The sequence below is a fragment of the Lissotriton helveticus genome, chromosome 7, assembly GCF_964261635.1.
Source record: "Lissotriton helveticus chromosome 7, aLisHel1.1, whole genome shotgun sequence".
Lineage (NCBI taxonomy): Eukaryota > Metazoa > Chordata > Amphibia > Caudata > Salamandridae > Lissotriton > Lissotriton helveticus.
The window spans coordinates 623768327-623787674 of NC_136068.1; the positions used below are offsets into that span (position 1 = coordinate 623768327).

Consider the following 19348-nt stretch of genomic DNA (forward strand, 5'->3'; position numbering starts at 1 on the left):
TATTGGCATTGTAAATGACAAAATTGTTATTTATGTGTTGGCTTTGAAAACAGATAAATAAATGGCATTGTCATTTACAATGCCAATAGCTTAATCACTTGCAAATGCGAGAAAAAGCTTAGAATGCAAAGATAACTCCACCCTAAGCAGGCAGCAACCAGTTTGCCTCACAGCTGTTCTTCCCTCGACCGGCTTACATGAGCCCGCCCAACAACACTGACAAGCAAAAACACAAAAAGAGGACACACATGGCAGGGATCGCTCGGGACGGATCGTAGGTCAAGAAGCCATTTTTAAGTGTACCTCACACCATCGATTTTAGGACGTTTCCTGGAGCAAAAAGCTCAAACAAAAATGCAGACTTTTTTTCTAGTTTGATAAGCAATGTGACTATCAGAAGCGTATTTTAAAACACTAAAAAAATCTGACATGCGTTTGAAGAGCGCAATGTGTAGGGAATTACAAAAAAAGTATTTTAAAGCGAACTATCCCGGCTCTGTTTATTTTTTTCAAATTCAGTAGTTGTAAATTTTCAACCGCGCGAGCAGCATCAAAGCGGAGTTGTAAGATGGCCGCTGCTTCCATATGCATTCGCCAGTGTTGTCCGCTCTTCTATGTCTCTGGTCTAGTGGCTGAGCCTTTGTGTTTGCGGAAACCTCTGCTTCTGCCAATAGAGAGAGTGTAACGGCCGGCCCGCGGTACTGTCTGTAGCGACTCCCAGTGGCAGCGCCACTTGACAGCAGCCCGAGAGAAAGAGGAATGGCGCTGAGAGAGCCCGGGCAGTGAGAGGCCCCGGCATTTAGCGCAACCCGTGCCGGCAGTATTGTGAACACCCGGCGCTCCCTTCGCAGCAACGCCGCAACACCGGCCGCAGAGCCAGCTCACTTTATCTCCTCTAGGACTCGCTCCGGCATTGAGGCCGCTGCAGAGCAGGTCAGCCGGGAACAGGGGTTCTGTTGGGCTAGGAGTAGTGGGAAGGGAGGCGCCTGGACTCTGCAACAGCAGCACACACAAGTTCTAGGTTGTCATCTGTCTGTGTGTGTACACACTGCCCAGTCCGGTGAGTGGGGTGGGGGTGTACGCGTGTGTGTGTGTTCGAGTGTGTCTGTGCGTGTGTCTGTGTGCGCGTGTGTCTGTTTAAGGGGGGGTGCGTGTGTGTATGCAGTGTGTGTGTGCCTGTGTATGCGTGTGGCTGTGTATGTGCGCATGCGTGAGTGTCGCTGTGTGTGTGTTTGCACACGGGAATGTGAGGCACGAGATGGGCACGGCGCCGTGCGCGCCCACGAGGTGAAATCTGCGCTCGTGCCCAGCTCGTGTCCACATTCCCAAAAACGGGTGACAATAGTTCTCGAGCCAGACAGCAAATGCTTTGCATTTGATTAGGCTCGACCTAAAAAACATATTCAAAAGAAGTGGGTGACCCATTAAACCCTTGCAAGCATCCTAGGACCGGTTTCTGGCTATCAGCCATCTTCAGCCAGGATAGATTGACTCCAGTGGCTTAGTGAGCAAGGGACCCACGTTTGGGCATATACCCTTCCCATGAGGCACAGGGTCCAGGCTGATTTGCATATAGCCATGTCTGAACTGGGGTGGTGTGGAGTGCAAAAAAACAATGGATTTAGGCCCAGATCTCTGTACTGGGGTGAATGTATGACATTGTTTTGCATTCTGTCCATCAACTGTTGTGTTGGGCTCTGTGTGGGTAGCTTTTTTTGTAAATGGCTCTACGTGTGGGTGGCTTTGTGTGTGAGGGTGGCTCTGTGTGTGTGTGTAGATGGCTCTGTGTGTGTGTGGGGGTGGCTCTATGTGAATGACTGAGTGGCTCTGTGTGGGTGGCTCTGTATGTGTGTGTGGGTGGCTTTGTGTGTGTGGGTGCAAATGCAATAGGTCTCGCATTTGCGAGAGAATAAGCTATTGGCATTGTAAATGACTGCCATTTATTTATATGTTTAAAAAACAAAAACATAAATAAAAATAATGTCATGAGCAATGCCAATAGCTCTAACTTTAACAATGCCGAGACCATTGCATTGTAAATGCTTGTTCTTATCAGGAAGAAGTCAGGAGAATGGCGCCCGATCTTGGACCTCCGAGCCCTCAAGTTCATCAAGTCCCAAACATTTCGAATGCTGACCTTGCTGGAAATATTACAGTTCCTAAATCCCGGGGAGTTACTCTCCACAATCAACCTCAAAGACTCATACTTTCATGTGCCAATCCATCAAAGGCACAGGAAGTACCTTCGTTTCAAAGTAGGATCAAAACACTTTCAATTCAAGGTTCTGCCTTTCGGCCTTCGTTCCGCGCCGAGAGTCTTCACAAAGATCATGGCTCCGGTTGCGGCTTCTCTACGCCTACAGGGCATACAGATCTAACCTTATTTAGACGACTGCTTGTAAATGCCCCATCCTTTCTCGCAGCAGAACAACACACTCAGACTTGCCTGTCTGTCTTCCAAGCCTTGGGTCTTTCCGTCAACCACGAGAAATCGCATGTCCGTCCAGCACAGCAAAGGGTCTTTCTAGGAGCATTAATAGACACGCATCTAGCAAAGGTGTTTGTTTCGCAGGAGCGCCAAGATCGCATTGCCAAACTGGTGGCTCTTCTACACTCAGTCAGTTTCTGTCCGGATGATAAAATCCTTGCTGGGCATGGCTTCGACCTGCATACCGCTGATCCCCAATTGCAGGGTACACATGCGTGTCCTCCAAGAAGAATTGGACAAACAATGGCGGCAAGTCTCAGGGACATTCAACGACCAGGTCTTCCTGACCCCTTGCATCCAGGGCGCATTGGAATGGTGGGCTCACCTTCCAAACATTGCAGCAGGCCATCTGTTTCAGGAACCGGCCCCCACACTCACCCTCACGACGGACGCTTCCTTAGAGGGTTGCGGTGCGCACCTCGAAGGGTTGTCGGTCAACAGCAAATGGACGGTCGACCAGCGCAAGTGGCACATCAATCGGCTGGAACTTTTTGACTATCTTTCTCGCCCTGAAGTCCTTTAGTCTGCTGGTGGAAGATAGTCACTGTTGGTGCGTACGGACAACACCACCAGCATACACTCCCTCAACAATCAAGGGGGTACGAGATCTCTTCTGCTCTCCAGACAGGCACAACAGATCTGGGAATGGGCAATACAGCATTGAGTCCAGTTATCTGCAGTTCACGTACCGGGCATCTCCAACGCCCTTGCAGACTCTCTCAGCAGATCGGCCACAGACAATCACGAGTGGGAACTCCATCAGCCAACTATGGAGTATGTATTTCGCCTGTGGGGCCAGCAGAGGTGGATCTGTTTGTGACGCCACTCAACCGCAAATGCCTACGTTACGCAAGTTGGCATCCCCACAAAGGGTCGAGCGGGAATGCATTTTCGATCGACTGGTTGAAAACATTCGCATACGGTTTTCCGCCGATCCCTCTAATACCTCGCCTCCTGCACAAAATGAAAGCACAACCATGTCACATCTTGTTGATTGCACCCAGGTGGCCGCGTTGCCCATGGTTCACGGATCTTCTTCTTTCCCAGTGCGATCCGATCCCTCTTCGTCCCCTGCCTCACCTTCTCACCATGAACCACGGGCAGATATGCCATCCAGACCCGGCATCTCTCCAACTTCACGCTTGGAACCTGAGCACCATGAGTTTGCCCATCTAAATATTGATCCGGACTGCAGAGAGGTCCTTGCTCAAGCACGAGCTTTCTCCACCACCAAAACCTATAAATTGAAATAGAAGCTGTTTTCTGTTTGGTGCCATTCGGAAAACATTGATCCTCTGCTCGCAAATCCTGAGCAAATCTTGCCCTTCTTCCTCCTTTTGGCAAAGTCGGGACTTTCGGATTCCACTCTCAAGGTTTTCCTAGCTGCACTTTCACGCTTTCGGCATGATGGTTCCACTTCTCTGTATTCCTCACCGATCATTCGCCAATTCTTCAAAGATCTGTTCCGGATGTTTCCACCTGTCCGGCGTCCTCCACCTTCTTGGCGTCTGAATCTTGTCCTGGCCCAGTTACTTAAGCCTCCATTTGAACCAATCCACTCAGCGGATTTGAAATTCCTTACTTGGAAGGTTTCCGTCCTCCAGGTAAGTGAGCGACATGCAAGCTTTTACAATCCAGCCTCCGTTTCGAAGTTTTCCAAAGACGCTGTTGTACTATGTACAAACCTTAAGTTCATAACCAAGGTTCCTTCGGACTTCCACCTTAACGAACCTGTCATACTCAAAACCTTTTTCCCTAACCCTCAGTCTCCTGCTGACCGTACTCTTCATTCCCTGGACTTAAAACAATGCCTCAAATTCTACATCCATCGTACTGCTGCCTTTCGAAGGTCGGACCAGCTCTTTGTGGCTTATGGACGGATGCGCAAAGGACATCCAGCCACTAAACAGACCATCGCTCATTGGATTTCTTCTGCCATATCTTACTGCCATCAACGGGCTGGCAAGCCTCTTTCTGCTTCGGTGCGAGCACATTCAACGAGAGCAGTAGCATCCTCTACTGCCCTATTTGCTGGAGTGCCTCTACATCCAATCTGCAGGGCGGCAACGTGGTCCAGCAGGCACACGTTCACGAGACACTATTGTCTGGAGACAGCTCCTGCTGCGGATGCTGCTGTGGGTCAAGCTGTGCTGCGAAATCTCTTCAAATAAAGGTGAGCCTCTGTTGCTTCCCGCCTCCTGTCATAAAAGGTTTTATTGTGCATTCATGTACAGGTTGCAAATGTGTATTGATATGCTTGCTCTTTACTTTGGCCTTTTATGACTATGGTATTACGGCGTACTGCGTTCTATTCTTATTCAAGCATGTGAATCTATGAAAGACACCCCTAATACTGGAGAAGAACAATAGTTACCTGTAAACTGTGGTTCTCCAGTATTGGTGTCTTTCATAGATTCACATGCGACCCACCCTTCCTCCCCTCAGAGGCTCTCTTCTACTCATGCACTCTTGATCAATCTTGTGCTACGAAAATCTGAGGGCTTGAGCTTCTGAGGAGAAGGTTCTGGAGGGTTTTACAGCCTGATTGGCTGGAGTTTGGACTATTATAATGACATTGATCTGTTGCTAAAGTGAACTCTCCCTCAATGCTTTCTATGGGCTAATGTTGTTCTATGGTACTTTAAGGTTTTATTTGTTTTGGATATATTTTGATATCTTTTATATATTTATGCATATATATATATATATTTATGTATATATGTATGTACTTTATGTATATATGTTTCTACTACTATTTTATGTACCGTGGGACTCCCACTTCGACGGGGAATTATTCAAGCATGTGAATCTATGAAAGACACCAATACTGGAGAACCACAGTTTACAGGTAAGTAACTATTGTATGCAGACAAGTAGACAGCACCACATCGGATCTGGCACTAAATCACCTCCACTGGTGTCGTAGCAGAAGCTGCACATAGTGGCGCCAACGAAATCCTGAAGGCTGCAGTGCCCGCAGAGAATACAGAGATTGTTCCACCCCGGGGCCCGATAGCAAGATGGCGTACACCCAGGCGCAGCTCTGACCTCCGCTCGGCTGTGCTGCGGTCGCAGTTTCTCACATCCCCGGGCCGGGAGTGCATAGCTACCATTTCCGACGACGACCGGACAAGACAACGCTAGCTCGCCAGGTGTTGCCCTGGGCTTGGGGCGGCTGGCGGCAACCAGGTGCTAGTTACAGTGCACCCCCTCACCTGAGCGGCGAAAACCCAGGACGGAATGCGAGAATGGCCGCTGAGGCGATCTTTAACAAGCACCAGCGTGCGGCTGCCGGGGGGCGAATCGCTGAAGCACCCTCACCCGGTACATCACTCGAAGCCTTTTCGCGCCGAGCCCGCCTGACTAAAAAATGGCGCCCGCGTGATGAGACTCCTCGGACCACCCGGAGAACATTCCCCCAAATCCCCCGGGGCCTGATCTACAATGCCACAGTAGGTGAGGAACCTGAACTTTCCGTTCAACAAGGGGCCCCCCCCACCCCTGCAGCCCGTCTGTGCCCACTGCGGCGACCGGAGAGGTCAACCACCAGTGCCTGACCTTAAAATGGCGGACGCCAAGGAGGCTTAAGCACAGCAGAGAGGCCTTCACCACATCTGCACCCACCAGCTGCCCTAGAGGTCAGTGATTGCCACCGCGCGACCGGGGAGGGGTGTGCCTCCCCCCACGGGCGCCTCCCCCTTCCCGGGAAGTCAGGGACCCCCCTGGACGCTCGCGACTGATGCGGCTGGCCCCGGAGAGGTGTGGCAGCGGGGGCCAGGCCCCATAGAGCGCGATCGCTACAAGGAGTGCGGCTGGTGACGCGGAGGGCCCCGCTGGGCCGGAAACTATCTACGAGCGCACTACTCCCCATATATCAAGCGATCCACAAGAGGGGAGATTGGGTCACGGGGGGACGCAGGACGTCTCGAATCTCCCTCATCGGCAACAAAGGGTGCAACAGACGCCGTTTTAAGTGCCACAATGGGGAAACCAGAGCCACACAACAGACCCTGGTCCCAGAAATGGCGCCAGAGAACCAACCACACACTGCGGCGCAGACCAGGCCGCCCAAGACTCAATCTGAGCCAACCATTTCGAACAAACTAGACCAGGTGTTAGCGGCAATAGAACTCTCCTGAGTCTCTATGGAGGAACGGCTCGGTACTCTTTCCACGGATATAAGTATCCTCCGAGATAACCACAGGAAGCTAGCCGATAAGGTGAAAGAGGGGGAGAAGTCCTTCGCTGACCTACAACCCACTGTGAATGCACAACAAAAAACGTTCGGATCTGTCATGGGCCGCCTAACCACAGTGGAGGAACGCATGGACGATTTTGAGGTCCGTTCGAGAGGCTGCAATATTCGCGTTCTAGGCCTTCCGGAGGGAGTCGAGGGGTCGCACCCAATCGAGTACATGGAAGCCTGGGTCAAATCGTTTACTCCCAACTGCGGACCGAACAACATTCATCTCAATCGAGCGGGCCCATCGGGTCCCAGCCACCAAACCGCCGCCCGGAACCTCACCCCGGCCGATGCTTGCTAAATTTCTGCACTTTCAAGACGGCGATGCGGTGTTACAAGCCGCCAGACGCACCGGCCCCCTACAGGTGGAAAACAAGCACGTCATGCTATTCCCTGACTATTCACGGGCGGTGCAAAAGCAAAGATTGTCCTTTCTTGAGGTGAAACGCCGGCTTTGGCGAACAACAATCAGTACTAGTTACTGTTCCCAGCCCGCGTGAAGATTATCCACGCCGGCGCCACCCACTTCTTTTCAAGTGCTACAGAGTCGTGCGAATGGGCGGACCACCACTGCACATTGCACCCGCACCAGAGGCCCCGCGGGAGAGAACACAGCGAGCACCACGCAACAGGCGACGCAACTCGCAGCTAACCCAAACGCAGATGCGACAGGTATGGAAAGAGATTACAGAGATCCACACCAGACCTGGAGCAAATTATGCAAGAACAGCGTAGAGCATTGCAGGCCGTGACAGAGCTGGGAACCACCCTGACCAAAGAGGACCTAGAGAGGGCCCCTCACCTTTTCACGTCGGAAGGAGAAGAGGATAGTAATGAGACCCAGTCCACGGCGGACTCCATCACACTGTCCCGGGTTACCCCCGCAACCCGCTGATACCCCGCGTTAATGGAAGCGCACAAAGACATCCAGACATTTCCGATGTGACCCGGTGGACATGGGCTTCTAAGCCTGATAAGAACACGCCCACATTATACACCATGCCTTACATGATGAACCACAATCCCGACGACTAACATTGATCTGTCAAACGCCCTGACGGAGCCCCGCCTCGTGAGCACAAGCAGCCACACCCATGTACTATTTAATTACTCTCTAGTTCCATGAGTTGGTTTGGACGTATCAGCACTGCTGGTAGGCCCATGGTATTGGGACTGTTTCCCCACCTGGTTCTTTGTTTCACTGTCCCGGTTTACTCTAACCCTTCACCCCGTAGGGAGCAAATGCGCCAGAGCACACAGCACACCTGGGTGGGCGACACAATCCTCCAGATATGATGACCGAACGACCTGGACACCGTTCAACTCCATGGCCCCACAGCCCCCCGTCATTCAGCTGGGCAGAGGCAACGATCACCAGTCACCCAAATGCAGGATACGGACGTTCGTTTTCTAACCTTGAATGTAAGGGGTCTTCACACGCCACGCAATCGATACACCACGTATGCGTACATTAAGCGCCAGCGTTCACACACAGCGCTTCTACAGGAGACGCACCTCGCAGCACCAGAAATCAGCATGCTGCGGGCCAGATGGCGTGGAACCATATGTGCCGTGTCATACTCTGCGTATGCACGAGACTCCCTAATATGGGTCCACCCGGGCACCCCTTTTCAGGAGCACCGTAGAGTGGTGGATATAGAGGGGAGGTATGCACTGCTGGAGGGGCTGTTAGATGGGCAGTCAGTACTTTGGAGTAGCATTTATGCCCCGAATATTGATCAGGACAGGTTCTGGGAGTCACTCGATGGGACTTTGGCCCAATTCGCATCTCTTCCATGGATCCTAGGGGGAGACTATAACTGCGCACTTAATATCGCACTGGACAGATCTCACCCACCACCACTACACTCTCCCGCCCTAAAAGAGACAGAGCGGTTTCAACACTGGGTTAGCCATTGGGACTTGGCTGATGCGTGGAGAACGCACCACCCCCTAACAAGTCTTTACTTGTTCCATTCCATCCCCCACGATTTACCGATCCGCCTGGACAGGTTTCTATGCCACCCGTCCCTTATTCCCAGGGTCCAACACTCTGACTACCTGGGCCTTGTCATCTCTGATCACGACGCACATACCCTCCACCTACAATGGCGACCCCCACACCCTCTGGTACCCACCTGGCGCCTTCCACGGGACTGTTTGACGGACCAGTTGTTCAAATACGACCATGAACACAGCATACTAGACTATTTCACTTCTAACACAGGGACTGCCTCCTCCGGACTAGTAGAATGGGACGCATTCAAGATAGTGGCTCGGGGAGCATGGATTAAACCACTAGTAGGGGCAAAACGCACACAAACTAACACTTATCACTGCCGAACAGAAGCTAGCAACCCTTACGAAACAGGAAGATGCCAGTGCCACAACGGCGGCTCAAGTAGCAGAGGCCAAAACACAGTACTCCACAGCCATGGCAGACTTGCGCAAATATAATTTTAGGGCCTACGCCGCTCGGGTGCACAAAAGCAGGGATAAAACAGGCACACTTCTAACATGGCTTGCAAAACAAGACCCAGACGTAAAACCGATCACTGAGGTAATAGATCCCTCTGGTAACCTAGCACGCTCCCAAATGGATATTTTAAAGGCCTTCTAGTTGCATTATACTGCGGTTTACCGAGCCCCGAGCCATCTTGGACAAGAGACGATCAACCACTTTTTAGACCCGCTGCCGATCTCGGACTCAGAGAAGACTGCACTAGACACAAAAATGACATCGGATGTCACACACGGGATTTGGGCGTTAGCGAGGAACAAGGCACCGGGCCTAGATGGGCTGCCGGTGGAGTACTACAGCACCTTCTCCACAATAATGGTCCCACGTCTCGCAGAAATGCTGGCGACAGCACTTGATAAGGGGGAGTTACCGAACTCACTTCGCAAATCGGTCATAGTAACGTTCCTCAAGCCACACCGGGGTTCATTGAAATTTATCCTCCTACCGCCCCATCACAGCTGCAGATTGCAAAATACTGGGGAAAATACTGGCGGGCAGTTATGAACAAATTTTGCGTTCCCTAGTTCACCCGGACCAGTGCGGGTTTGTTCCCGGTAGGAATACGTCCCAAAACATACGGCGCTTGTTCCATGTTCAGGATCAGGTAGGCGCCACGTACCCACATGTGGCTTGTCTGATTCTGGACTTGGAGAAGGCCTTTGATACTGTCACATGGCCATACCTTTTTGCTGTCCTACGATGAGCGGGAATAGGCCCAACTCTCCTAATCTATACACCGCTTCTCTACACCAAACTTACATCGCGGGGTAGAATAGGTAGATACATTTCGCCCCCTTTTAAGGTGGAGAGAGGTACGAGACAGGGCTGCCAACTATCGCCCCTGATCTTTGCCCTGGCAGTGGAACCACTGGCGATACGACTCCGCCGGGAGGGGATCACATGGGGCATCCCCATAGCGGATACGGTCCACTGCGTGTCCCTCTACGCGGACGACCTCCTCCTGTATATCCGAGGTATCACCGCGGACCTCACACCCATCTGGACATCCCTGACTGAGTTCGCGGAGGATTCGGGGCTCGGTAAACAGGTACAAATCCACAGTCTACCCAGTACACCGACCCTCGAACCACAGGAGGTGAGGATAGGTACGCAGCATCTTTCCTGGAGTATGAACACCCCTCGATATCTCCGCCTATAGCACTCTCCCAGTGATATATATGAGGGCAACTATCGCACAGTGTTAGCCAGCATCAGATCGTCTGGGTTTCTGGAAGAACCTCCCATTAATCCCGATAGGCCTGGTAGCCATAGCCAAGATGATCATTGTTCCCCGGCTTTTGTACTACTTCACGAATTTACCGGTCATCCCTCCCAGGTCCTGGACTCACTTCTCCGCTCACTTATCTGGGGAGCAAGCAGACATCGAATAGCCCTCACTAAATTGCAGCTGCCCACCATGCAGGGTGGTCTCTGTGCCCCAGCCTTTGATTCATATTTTCTGGCGGCACAACTACAATGGCTGTCGTACTGGACAGCGGGTAGGCACACCGTGGAAACGCATATGGTACAGGGCCCAGTCCCTACCCCGGAGCTCTGCTGTCTACTGCTTACGGGCACCAAACCGCTACTGACGTATCCACTGCAAGTGTCAGTGGCCTGTCGATGTATGCAAAGAATTAATCGCATGTCGGCAGAGACCCCTCACTACTCCCCTCGACTGCCGCTAGTCGGCTGGCCCAAACGTGAGGCGTACTTCACGACCATTACACTCCGGGCATGGATGGAACGCGCGATAACTCAAGCGGAGGAGCTATTCACAGACTGGCAACTCTGCCCCTATGAGCGGCTCATGGAAGAATACAATATCCCCCCGGGGCAGTTTTTAACTCGCCGACAACTCGGAGGGTTTCCGCCCACATTCTGACCTCTCTGCGGGCGAACCGGCGACACATCCAATCATTCACACCATATTATATATGGGTATAGGCCGACACCTGGTTACTTGGCTATATAAGGCCATTAGAGAATTGATTAATAGACCACTGCATGCTCTCGGGGTCATTTGGGAGGACGACATTGGGAGACAATTGCATGGCGGTGAGTTGGGACGAGCGCTGGAATTCCCCAAGAAAGTGTCCAGAAACGCACGATTTAAAAATATTCAGGTTTTACGTCCTACACGGAGCATATCAAACTCCGGCGCGTCTACAGCGCTTCTTCCGAGATACCCCTTTCTCTACCCCAGATGTCGTGCATTTCCAACACATGTTTTGGAGCTGCCCCTCACTTCGCCCATATTGGTCTAACGTCCTAGACACGCTCACAGACCTCACAGGCCTCGCCGGCCTCGCAGGTCTCCACACGTGGGAAGCAGTTGCGCTAGGAATATTCAGAAAACCAAAAAACTCATACGGTACTGGTCCGCTTCGCATCCTCAGCCATGCTCCTGGCCAAACGAAATATCGCCATAACCTGGCGAACTGCATCAGGCCCCCCGATAGAGGCATAGATGGGAGCAGTAAAGAAGTGGGCGAATGCAGAAGAGGAGACACTGAGGGAGGAGGAAGCGAACGGTCTACGTAAACATCCCATATCGCTCTAATGGGCCTTACTATCCCACCAGTTTGAGCAATCACACACGCGCACTGATCCCAATGCCTCTCAGCACGGTCCCACAAGCCTGATGGCGCATCCCTCACAGCGAAGTATGCACGCCACTGCCCCTCCTACCCCGTCCGCCACGTGAGGTAGAAGCCTCCCCGCTATGCACTACGCTGTATAATATACCCAGAGACACTGTCCCACGGACAGCCCTCAAACAGGGCTGGGTCATGCCAATGGCCTCGAACTGACTTGTCCCAGGAAATACCCATAATGCCTACACTCTGGCTCTAACCCCCCCCCCCCCAGTTAACTCTCCCTGGTTTCCGCTGACAGCAAGTTACGGAGAGACCAAGTGAACTGCAACTGTCTCTAGCCTGTATTCCAATGCCACCTTTAGAAAAGTACTGAAAACATTATTTTTCACTCTGTAATCTCCAGACATAGTATAGAAAAATCTTTTTTGCTCTTTTCTCATTTGAATTACCTAGTATTTTAGCATCTCGACGCCTTGGGGAATGTGTGCGCTTTGATAAATGTAATTTCATACATCTTGTTGCAGTATCAGTAAAGCCATATTGAGTGTGACTGGAACTGGCATGACCACATCAGTCTCTCCCTGTTATAGTGGTACCTGGACAACACGAAGAGATTTGGACGCTAACCTGCTGTCTACTTCCTCTCCTCAGCCAGAAGTTTCCATAATGGATTGGCCAGCTCAACTGCAGGATTTGTACTTGGGGCTTTATAGTTCCTGGCAGACGCCTGCTCATTATATGTTCCTTTTGATGCCAAGGGTTGTCCGGTCTGTTCTCAAAATGTTATTGCTGTGAGTGCAGAACACCTGTATGTGTCCTCACAGACCACACAAGAACCATGTTTTATAAGCAAAAGCAATTCTAGAATAAGATCTCACCTGTTAACTTTGGAAGATCTCCTGTGGCACTAAATCTGAAGTAAAAGCTGAATAGCTCAGCTAGTATGTTCTAGGAATAGACCACATATTCTCAGATCCTCTCAGCAAGTAAAAGGCCTCCAATCGTGTAGGAAATGGACTAGTCAGCTGTCTTAAATATTCGAACATTGATTAACCCTACAGTGAGATCTTGCATAACTGATCTGAAAACCAAGTGTCATCTTTGTCATGATGCTCAAGATCTTCACTGAAGCCCTTTTGATAAACTATCTAGATCAGAAATGTTTCTGTGCCTTTCCCTCTGTCCTTTACTTCCATTGTGCTGTGCAGGACCGCGCATAATAATTCAGGCAGCACCAGACTGAATCAGTCACTGGAACTGTGGACAAATGCCTATTGAAACCCAGGATCTGTGACCACAGCATTGATTAATATATAGACAAACCCATCATGAACAGTGTAAAGTGGTATTCACAATAATTTCCAAAGATACTAATAAACAGCAAATTGGTAAGCTGCATATGAATTCAGAGTACTCTTGAACAGCAATATTTTTTTTTGCAGATTAAGTGACCTTTTCCTAATTCTTTTCTGAGTCCTTGATTTAATTTTGTTAAACCATCAAATTCTGATCCCCCCTAAATGTCGTATTTTTTTTTGCGTTTCAGATTACGGATCCTTTCAGACCGGCCCTTAGAGTGAGTGAAACTGAATTTCAATTCAACAGCCTATTCCCACTGCTTGTTTAATTGTTCATGTATTGTAGGTGTACATGATTGTCCTACATATGTCTAAGATGGCTCTGGTTTAAAGATGTCATGATCACCATTTTCAGAGCTTCGTTTGAAGCTTGTCTCTAGTGTCTGATATGCGTGTTCCACCTCACAACTAAACTTAATATTATTCATCTACAGAAGTCTGGGAAATGGTGTGCGATGCATGTGCGTGTGGCTTACATGATCCTTCGACACCAGGAGAAGGTGAAGGTATAGTACATGCTTCACGTTTCTTCTTTGAGCTTATAACTAATGTTCTTTCTTGTTCTACAGTTTTTGCTGTTTCAACTTGAGTGCCAAAATGCCTTTACTGAGTAAATGTTATGCTCTTAAATTCCCAACTTTAACCTTACTTGCATTTCTTCAGCCTTACTATGCCACCAAGGTGGATCGTAGTGCTGTCGGCAGTCTCAACATTTCTTTCCTCACTATTCTGATTTGCAACTATACAGTTCTATGTAGTCATTAGTGATAGTTATTGATTTGGAGGTGTGACTAAATTGTCTTAACTTGTTTGTAATCTTTAGAGATCACATTGTCTAAATTGTTTGTTGTGAATGTTAATGGATGGTTGTCCATTGCAAGCCAGTTGAGTTGGATAAATCCAGTAGGAGGCGGGGATGAGCCGGGGGTTGTGTCTCTGTGGTTGAAGGTCTAAGTAGCAACTTGTATTCCTCCTCTGAGTGATGGCTATGTGAGAACAAGGCGGTGCTCCTTCTGTGGCATCATTTTGCCAGCTGTATCTGTGGTTCCACACTGTAAGTGAGCTGCTTAATGTGTTATGGATGTTTGGTGCATGTGTGGTATGGTCCTAGCAACAATTTGGTAGACATAGCTTTGAGGCATAGCATCCTGTTCACATGAGGCAATGACAGATATGGTCAGTCAATGGTGTTGGAGTTTGAGGTTCTGCATTTTCATTGATAGTCCTAAACGCTTGAATAATTCACCACTGCTTGCTCGGATCTTAATACATTCTTCCATGGACATTACATTTTACAAACATTCGTTACCCTCGTAGTTTTGATTTTTATATGTAACTAAAGTATTGTGTGGTAGTGCACTGTCATATACAGATGGCACATTTTCCATTGAAATGGCCACTAGATTTGAACAGACAGATTTGTTTGGATAAAACTATTGCCCGCAAATCATTAGGTGTGGAAATTGTGTTTCAGTTAATATTTATCATTTGTGCACCACCAAGTAAAGTGCCTCGATTTGGTTTGATCCTTTAAAAATCGTTGTTCTCTTCCAGGGGATCCTCATCAATAGTCATAAGCACTGAATATTCCTGCGGGGTCCCCGCACATGGGCAGTAATATTCCGTGCTAATGACTTTGATGAGGATACCCCTGGAAAAGAACTAGGACTCTCCAGTATTGGGGTGTCTTTAATAGATTCACATGCCTGAATCATTCCCCGTCGTCGGAGTGGGAGTCCCACGGTACATTAAAAAGCAATAATATGCATATAATAACCAAAAAGCCTTGGTAATAACCAAACAGGAAGTAAAGTAGCCTTAAGCTACAGGAGCAAAAACTCCCCCAGTCATGACTATCCTAGTCATTTTGTATAAACCAAACTGGACCACCAGAAGAGTTTTAATATTGATTCCCTCAATAACTATTTTTATTTTTCTTGGCACTAAGGAGATCTGCACTACAATGCAGGAGAGCAGACACTGGGCATGGGGTAGAATGAACGCTCGTTTACGCTTCAGTCTAGGAAAGTCTGAGATAGTCTCCTTGCTGCTTTGACCTCTGGAGAGGAGAAAGACTTGCCTGCCTGTTAATGGGAGGAAGCAGAAATACATTTTGTCCAAGATGACAGGCTGGTGTCCTAACAACCTAAATGACCTGCATGAGGACATCTCTATAATTGAGCCTGCCCAGGACCCACTTGAAGCAACAAAACCCTCGAAGTCCTATAGCTGTTACAGCACCCTACGATTCAAGGGTGAGCTGGCATAGTCCTGACTAATCAGTTGCCTGGTCAACCCTCAGCTGGCACACTTGAGTTTACAAGGAGACATTTGTCCTATCTTTGCTGTTCAATCCGGTTCCAGTGGCTGTAGAACTGATTCCAAACCAGTTTGAATCCTCGGTTTAGCCTTCACAGCTCAAGGGAGATCGCCAGTTGAATTTGCAGTCACTATCAATAAGGGACCAATTTCCCATTAGGACTGGTGTTAGTGACTACAGTAGTTCCCCATCCACTGAAAGATACTGACATGGACTGTTTGATCCCAAGATAAAGGAGAGGGCACCCTTGAGGCTCAATTGTGGGACTTTGCCCACTGTATTAATCCGTACCTTGTACCGTATAAGGGCGGGGGGGGGGGGGTTGTAATAACTTTGAGTTGCTTTTTGGCTCCAGAACACGCTTTTGTTATTTTGTGTGATTCCTTTTTACTTGTGTGTTAATTATTTTCCTTGCTAAAGTATAGCCCTGATTGAATATCTGTTGTTTAGAATATTGTACCGACTTTCTCATACACTCATACCCTCCTGTCTTGTGAGATTGGACTAATATTGAGAGTTAGTAGCGCTAACGAAACAGTGGTATCCAGGGCCCCAAGACAAGGCTCCATACCCACAAGGGTGTTTCTCAAATGCAATAGACACCCTGAGGTAGGAGTTTACGAAGGATCTTTCCCAGCTGCCGAATGGCTAGGACTAGAGTTAGAGGTAGGATAGGTAATGTTACCTTGACTATGCGGTTTGATTGTGGCCTAAAGTGTTGGTGGATTTAAAATGTCTCTTTATTTATTTGTGCATGAATGTCTGGCAAGTAAAATTATGTGGTCTTTTTTTCAGCTGATGCAAGGTGATCCTCCTAAGCTGGATTTCCGAAATGATCTCCTCACTTGCCTTCCAGGATCGGGAGCCTTTGGAGCCCTTCCTCCTGGACATGAACTTGCACGGCCAGCCACACATTTCACTGCAACAGGTTATTCCACATTTTAATGGTGGTGTCTAAGGACGTTTATTCTATATTTGCTAGACTTCTAACTGATTTACCCATTCTTTCAATAGGTGCTGTTCACCCAGCTGGTGCCCACTTTGGACCACAATCAGCTCCTCATGGGTCTTTCCTGAATCCTTCCACACACATTGGTAAGCTGCAGTCTGGAGGATCGGTTGGTCTTTAGCAAGTTGGACCAGTTTTTCTTGTCAATTGTGATACATCTCCTGTCTAGCATGTGTTACACTCTTGATTTGCTTGCAGCCAAGTGAAAGAGGACTACCATATTTCCTTGTCTGTCTTTTCTCTTTGCTTCGTGTAGTGAATGATAGACCACTGGGGGGGTGTCACTCAGCGCACGCAGGAAAATCTCCTTACTTTGCCGGTATTTGCTGCTCTTTTCTCCTTGCCGGGGGATCCTGTTTGTGACCCGACATGCTCTGCATCAGCCCACTGCCGCATCCGGTTTCTCCCCGCCGCCGCAGCTTCTTCTACCTCAGCGCAGCCGCAGTGGGGGGGGCCTGAGGGGCACGGACACTACAGCTACCAGGTGCCCTTGCGGCTAGAAAGCCGCTTCCGGGAGGATACGCGCCAGGAGGCGCTTTAAATTCAGCCCTGCCCTCGGTGGAGCGGGGGTGTCACTCAGCGCACGCAGGAAAATATCCTTACTTTGCCGGTATTTGCTGCTCTTTTCTCCTTGCCGGGGCATCCTGTTTGTGACCCGACCTGCTCTGCATCAGCCCACTGCCGCATCCGGTCTCTCCCCGCCGCCGCAGCTTCTTCTACCTCAGCGCGGCCGCAGTGGGGGGGGACTGAGGGGCACGGACACTACAGTTACCAGGTGCCCCTGCGGCTAGAAAGCCGCTTCCGGGAGGATACGCGCCAGGAGGCACTTTAAATTCAGCCCTGCCCTCCGCTTCGCGGGACGCCGAGCGAAGCCCGGGCAAAGGGCGGGCCCTCTGTGGCCCGAAGGAGGCCGGGCTGGGCCACCCCCCTTGATTCGGAAACTACGGCTAGGACTATATGTGATATATACTAGTAAGCAGACATTTATTTGATCACTTGTCATATAGCTTTTTGGGATTTCTGTCTGTGCACCCATTTGTTTAACCCTACCCGCAAGGTTTAGTGTGGTTTAACCATTCGCCCATATTTTTTGCACGCACTATGACTTTGCATCTCCCAAAGGGGAAATCCTCAGTGGTAGGAGGGGTAAATAGAGGAACGCTAGATGATTGTTATAAGGGCTACCTCAGGAATTGAAAGGTAAATCGCTCTGGCTGATCGACGAGCCGAGCGACGTCGCTCTGTTGAGCTTATTAAGAACAAATGCTCATCTCTGGGCTTGATCCAGTTAGCGACTTCGCCACTCACCACGAATCATATTGAAAGCGAGGGACTTGATATTTCTAGCAATGATAGCATTCCATTACTTTTGCGAGAGGGAACTTCTTCACTCAATGTAAATAATGTAAACAGTGAATTGAATATAAATGATTCCGCTTCTTTTTCAATACCAGAGGTAGATGTTCTAGAAGACACACCTTTACCAATAGTGGAGACTTCACCAATAGTGAAGACTGTTCAAAGAAAAAACCCTAAAACAACCAAGTGTTATCGACAACAAGGCCCACCCCCAAAAAAGAGGAGGAAGAGTGGACCACAGAAAAGTAAGATCACTCGAGCTGAGTCTGGCATTTCTAAAAGTCCTCCTCCAAATGTACCAGCGATACCTACCATAATCATTCCTCCACATTATCCAGTGAAATAAACATCTATTAATGATTTATTGGGTAGTATCGAACAATTACTCAGATCCTTTATATTACCACTAATAGAGAGATTAAAAAAAATGGAGCTTCAGTTGGGGACAATAGAACAAATAATTGGGGGAAATGGAGGGGTAATCAAGACATACCAAAGCCTACACTAGTGCCCTCAAAACCTACTGCCCAAAAGGAAGTAAATCTTAATAGTCAAATAAAATCAAAACCCCTGAAATCATTGCCTCCCAAAATATCACGCCAAGACAATAAAAGTAGGGATAAAGAGGGTCAGACAGGAGGGAAACTTAATCTCCCGGGAAATGTACAAAATCCGAAAGGCCTTGAAAATCCTGTCAGGGCAATGCAGACTAAGAGGCACAGAGTAGAATTGCCACCGGAAGCAGTTCCGCTCGTTGTGGTTCTTACGGGAGTTCCATCACTAGAGGATGGTAAGAGAGCAGATTATCACCAGCTAAAAAACAAAGCTATGTTTTGGCTTAGACAAAATCGTCCACTTCCCCCAAACATAAACGGTGATATCCTACATGTAAGTCGTCTCTCCTGGTTGGGACATAGAAGAAAAGATTTAACGGGTGATATCATTGTAATTAATTTTAGAGACCATAGGGCAGTCAGATATATCTTAAATTGGCCCCTAGAGAATGGTACCAATGGCATCACACCTCGTGAATTGACTTATTTTTATCCCAGATCTGTAATGGCACCCATTAACAATTCTAGGGCCCTATTTCGATATCAGGATGATCGTTTTATACCTGTTTATAACCGCTATGCGGCCTTAACAGGTATGGAGGGAGTGGACTGACTTTCTTTTCGGGGCACAGTGAAGGAACGGGGAAACGGGGAACAATTATATCTGTCCTCAGATTTAAGGGACAGAGTAGAGTTTTCTCCATTATATAATTTGGGCGAAACGGAGAAACAGTTAGATCAATTGGTGGAAGATGTCACACTACTGAAGAATAAAAGCCTAGCTTTAGCCCCACACATGCGAATATGCCAACCAATATTAACATTACCATCAGAAGTCAAGTCGAATAATGCCGTGTTTGAAAAATACTTAGTTGGAACATAGCGGGTCTTGAACC

The 19348-nt window shown here is 48.9% G+C and overlaps 1 protein-coding gene across 4 annotated transcripts in view; it reads left to right on the forward strand.

Annotated features, from left to right (window-relative positions):
• Nucleotides 1-19348, forward strand: part of FBRS (fibrosin) — a 430176-nt gene that overhangs the window by 291653 nt on the left and 119175 nt on the right. For all 4 annotated transcript variants that reach the window (XM_078652840.1, XM_078652841.1, XM_078652842.1 and 1 more), the window contains 4 exons: nucleotides 13399-13428; nucleotides 13645-13716; nucleotides 16326-16458; nucleotides 16545-16625. In XM_078652840.1, the coding sequence (XP_078508966.1) occupies nucleotides 13399-13428; nucleotides 13645-13716; nucleotides 16326-16458; nucleotides 16545-16625 (316 nt within the window). The remainder of the gene's footprint in view (nucleotides 1-13398; nucleotides 13429-13644; nucleotides 13717-16325; nucleotides 16459-16544; nucleotides 16626-19348) is intronic.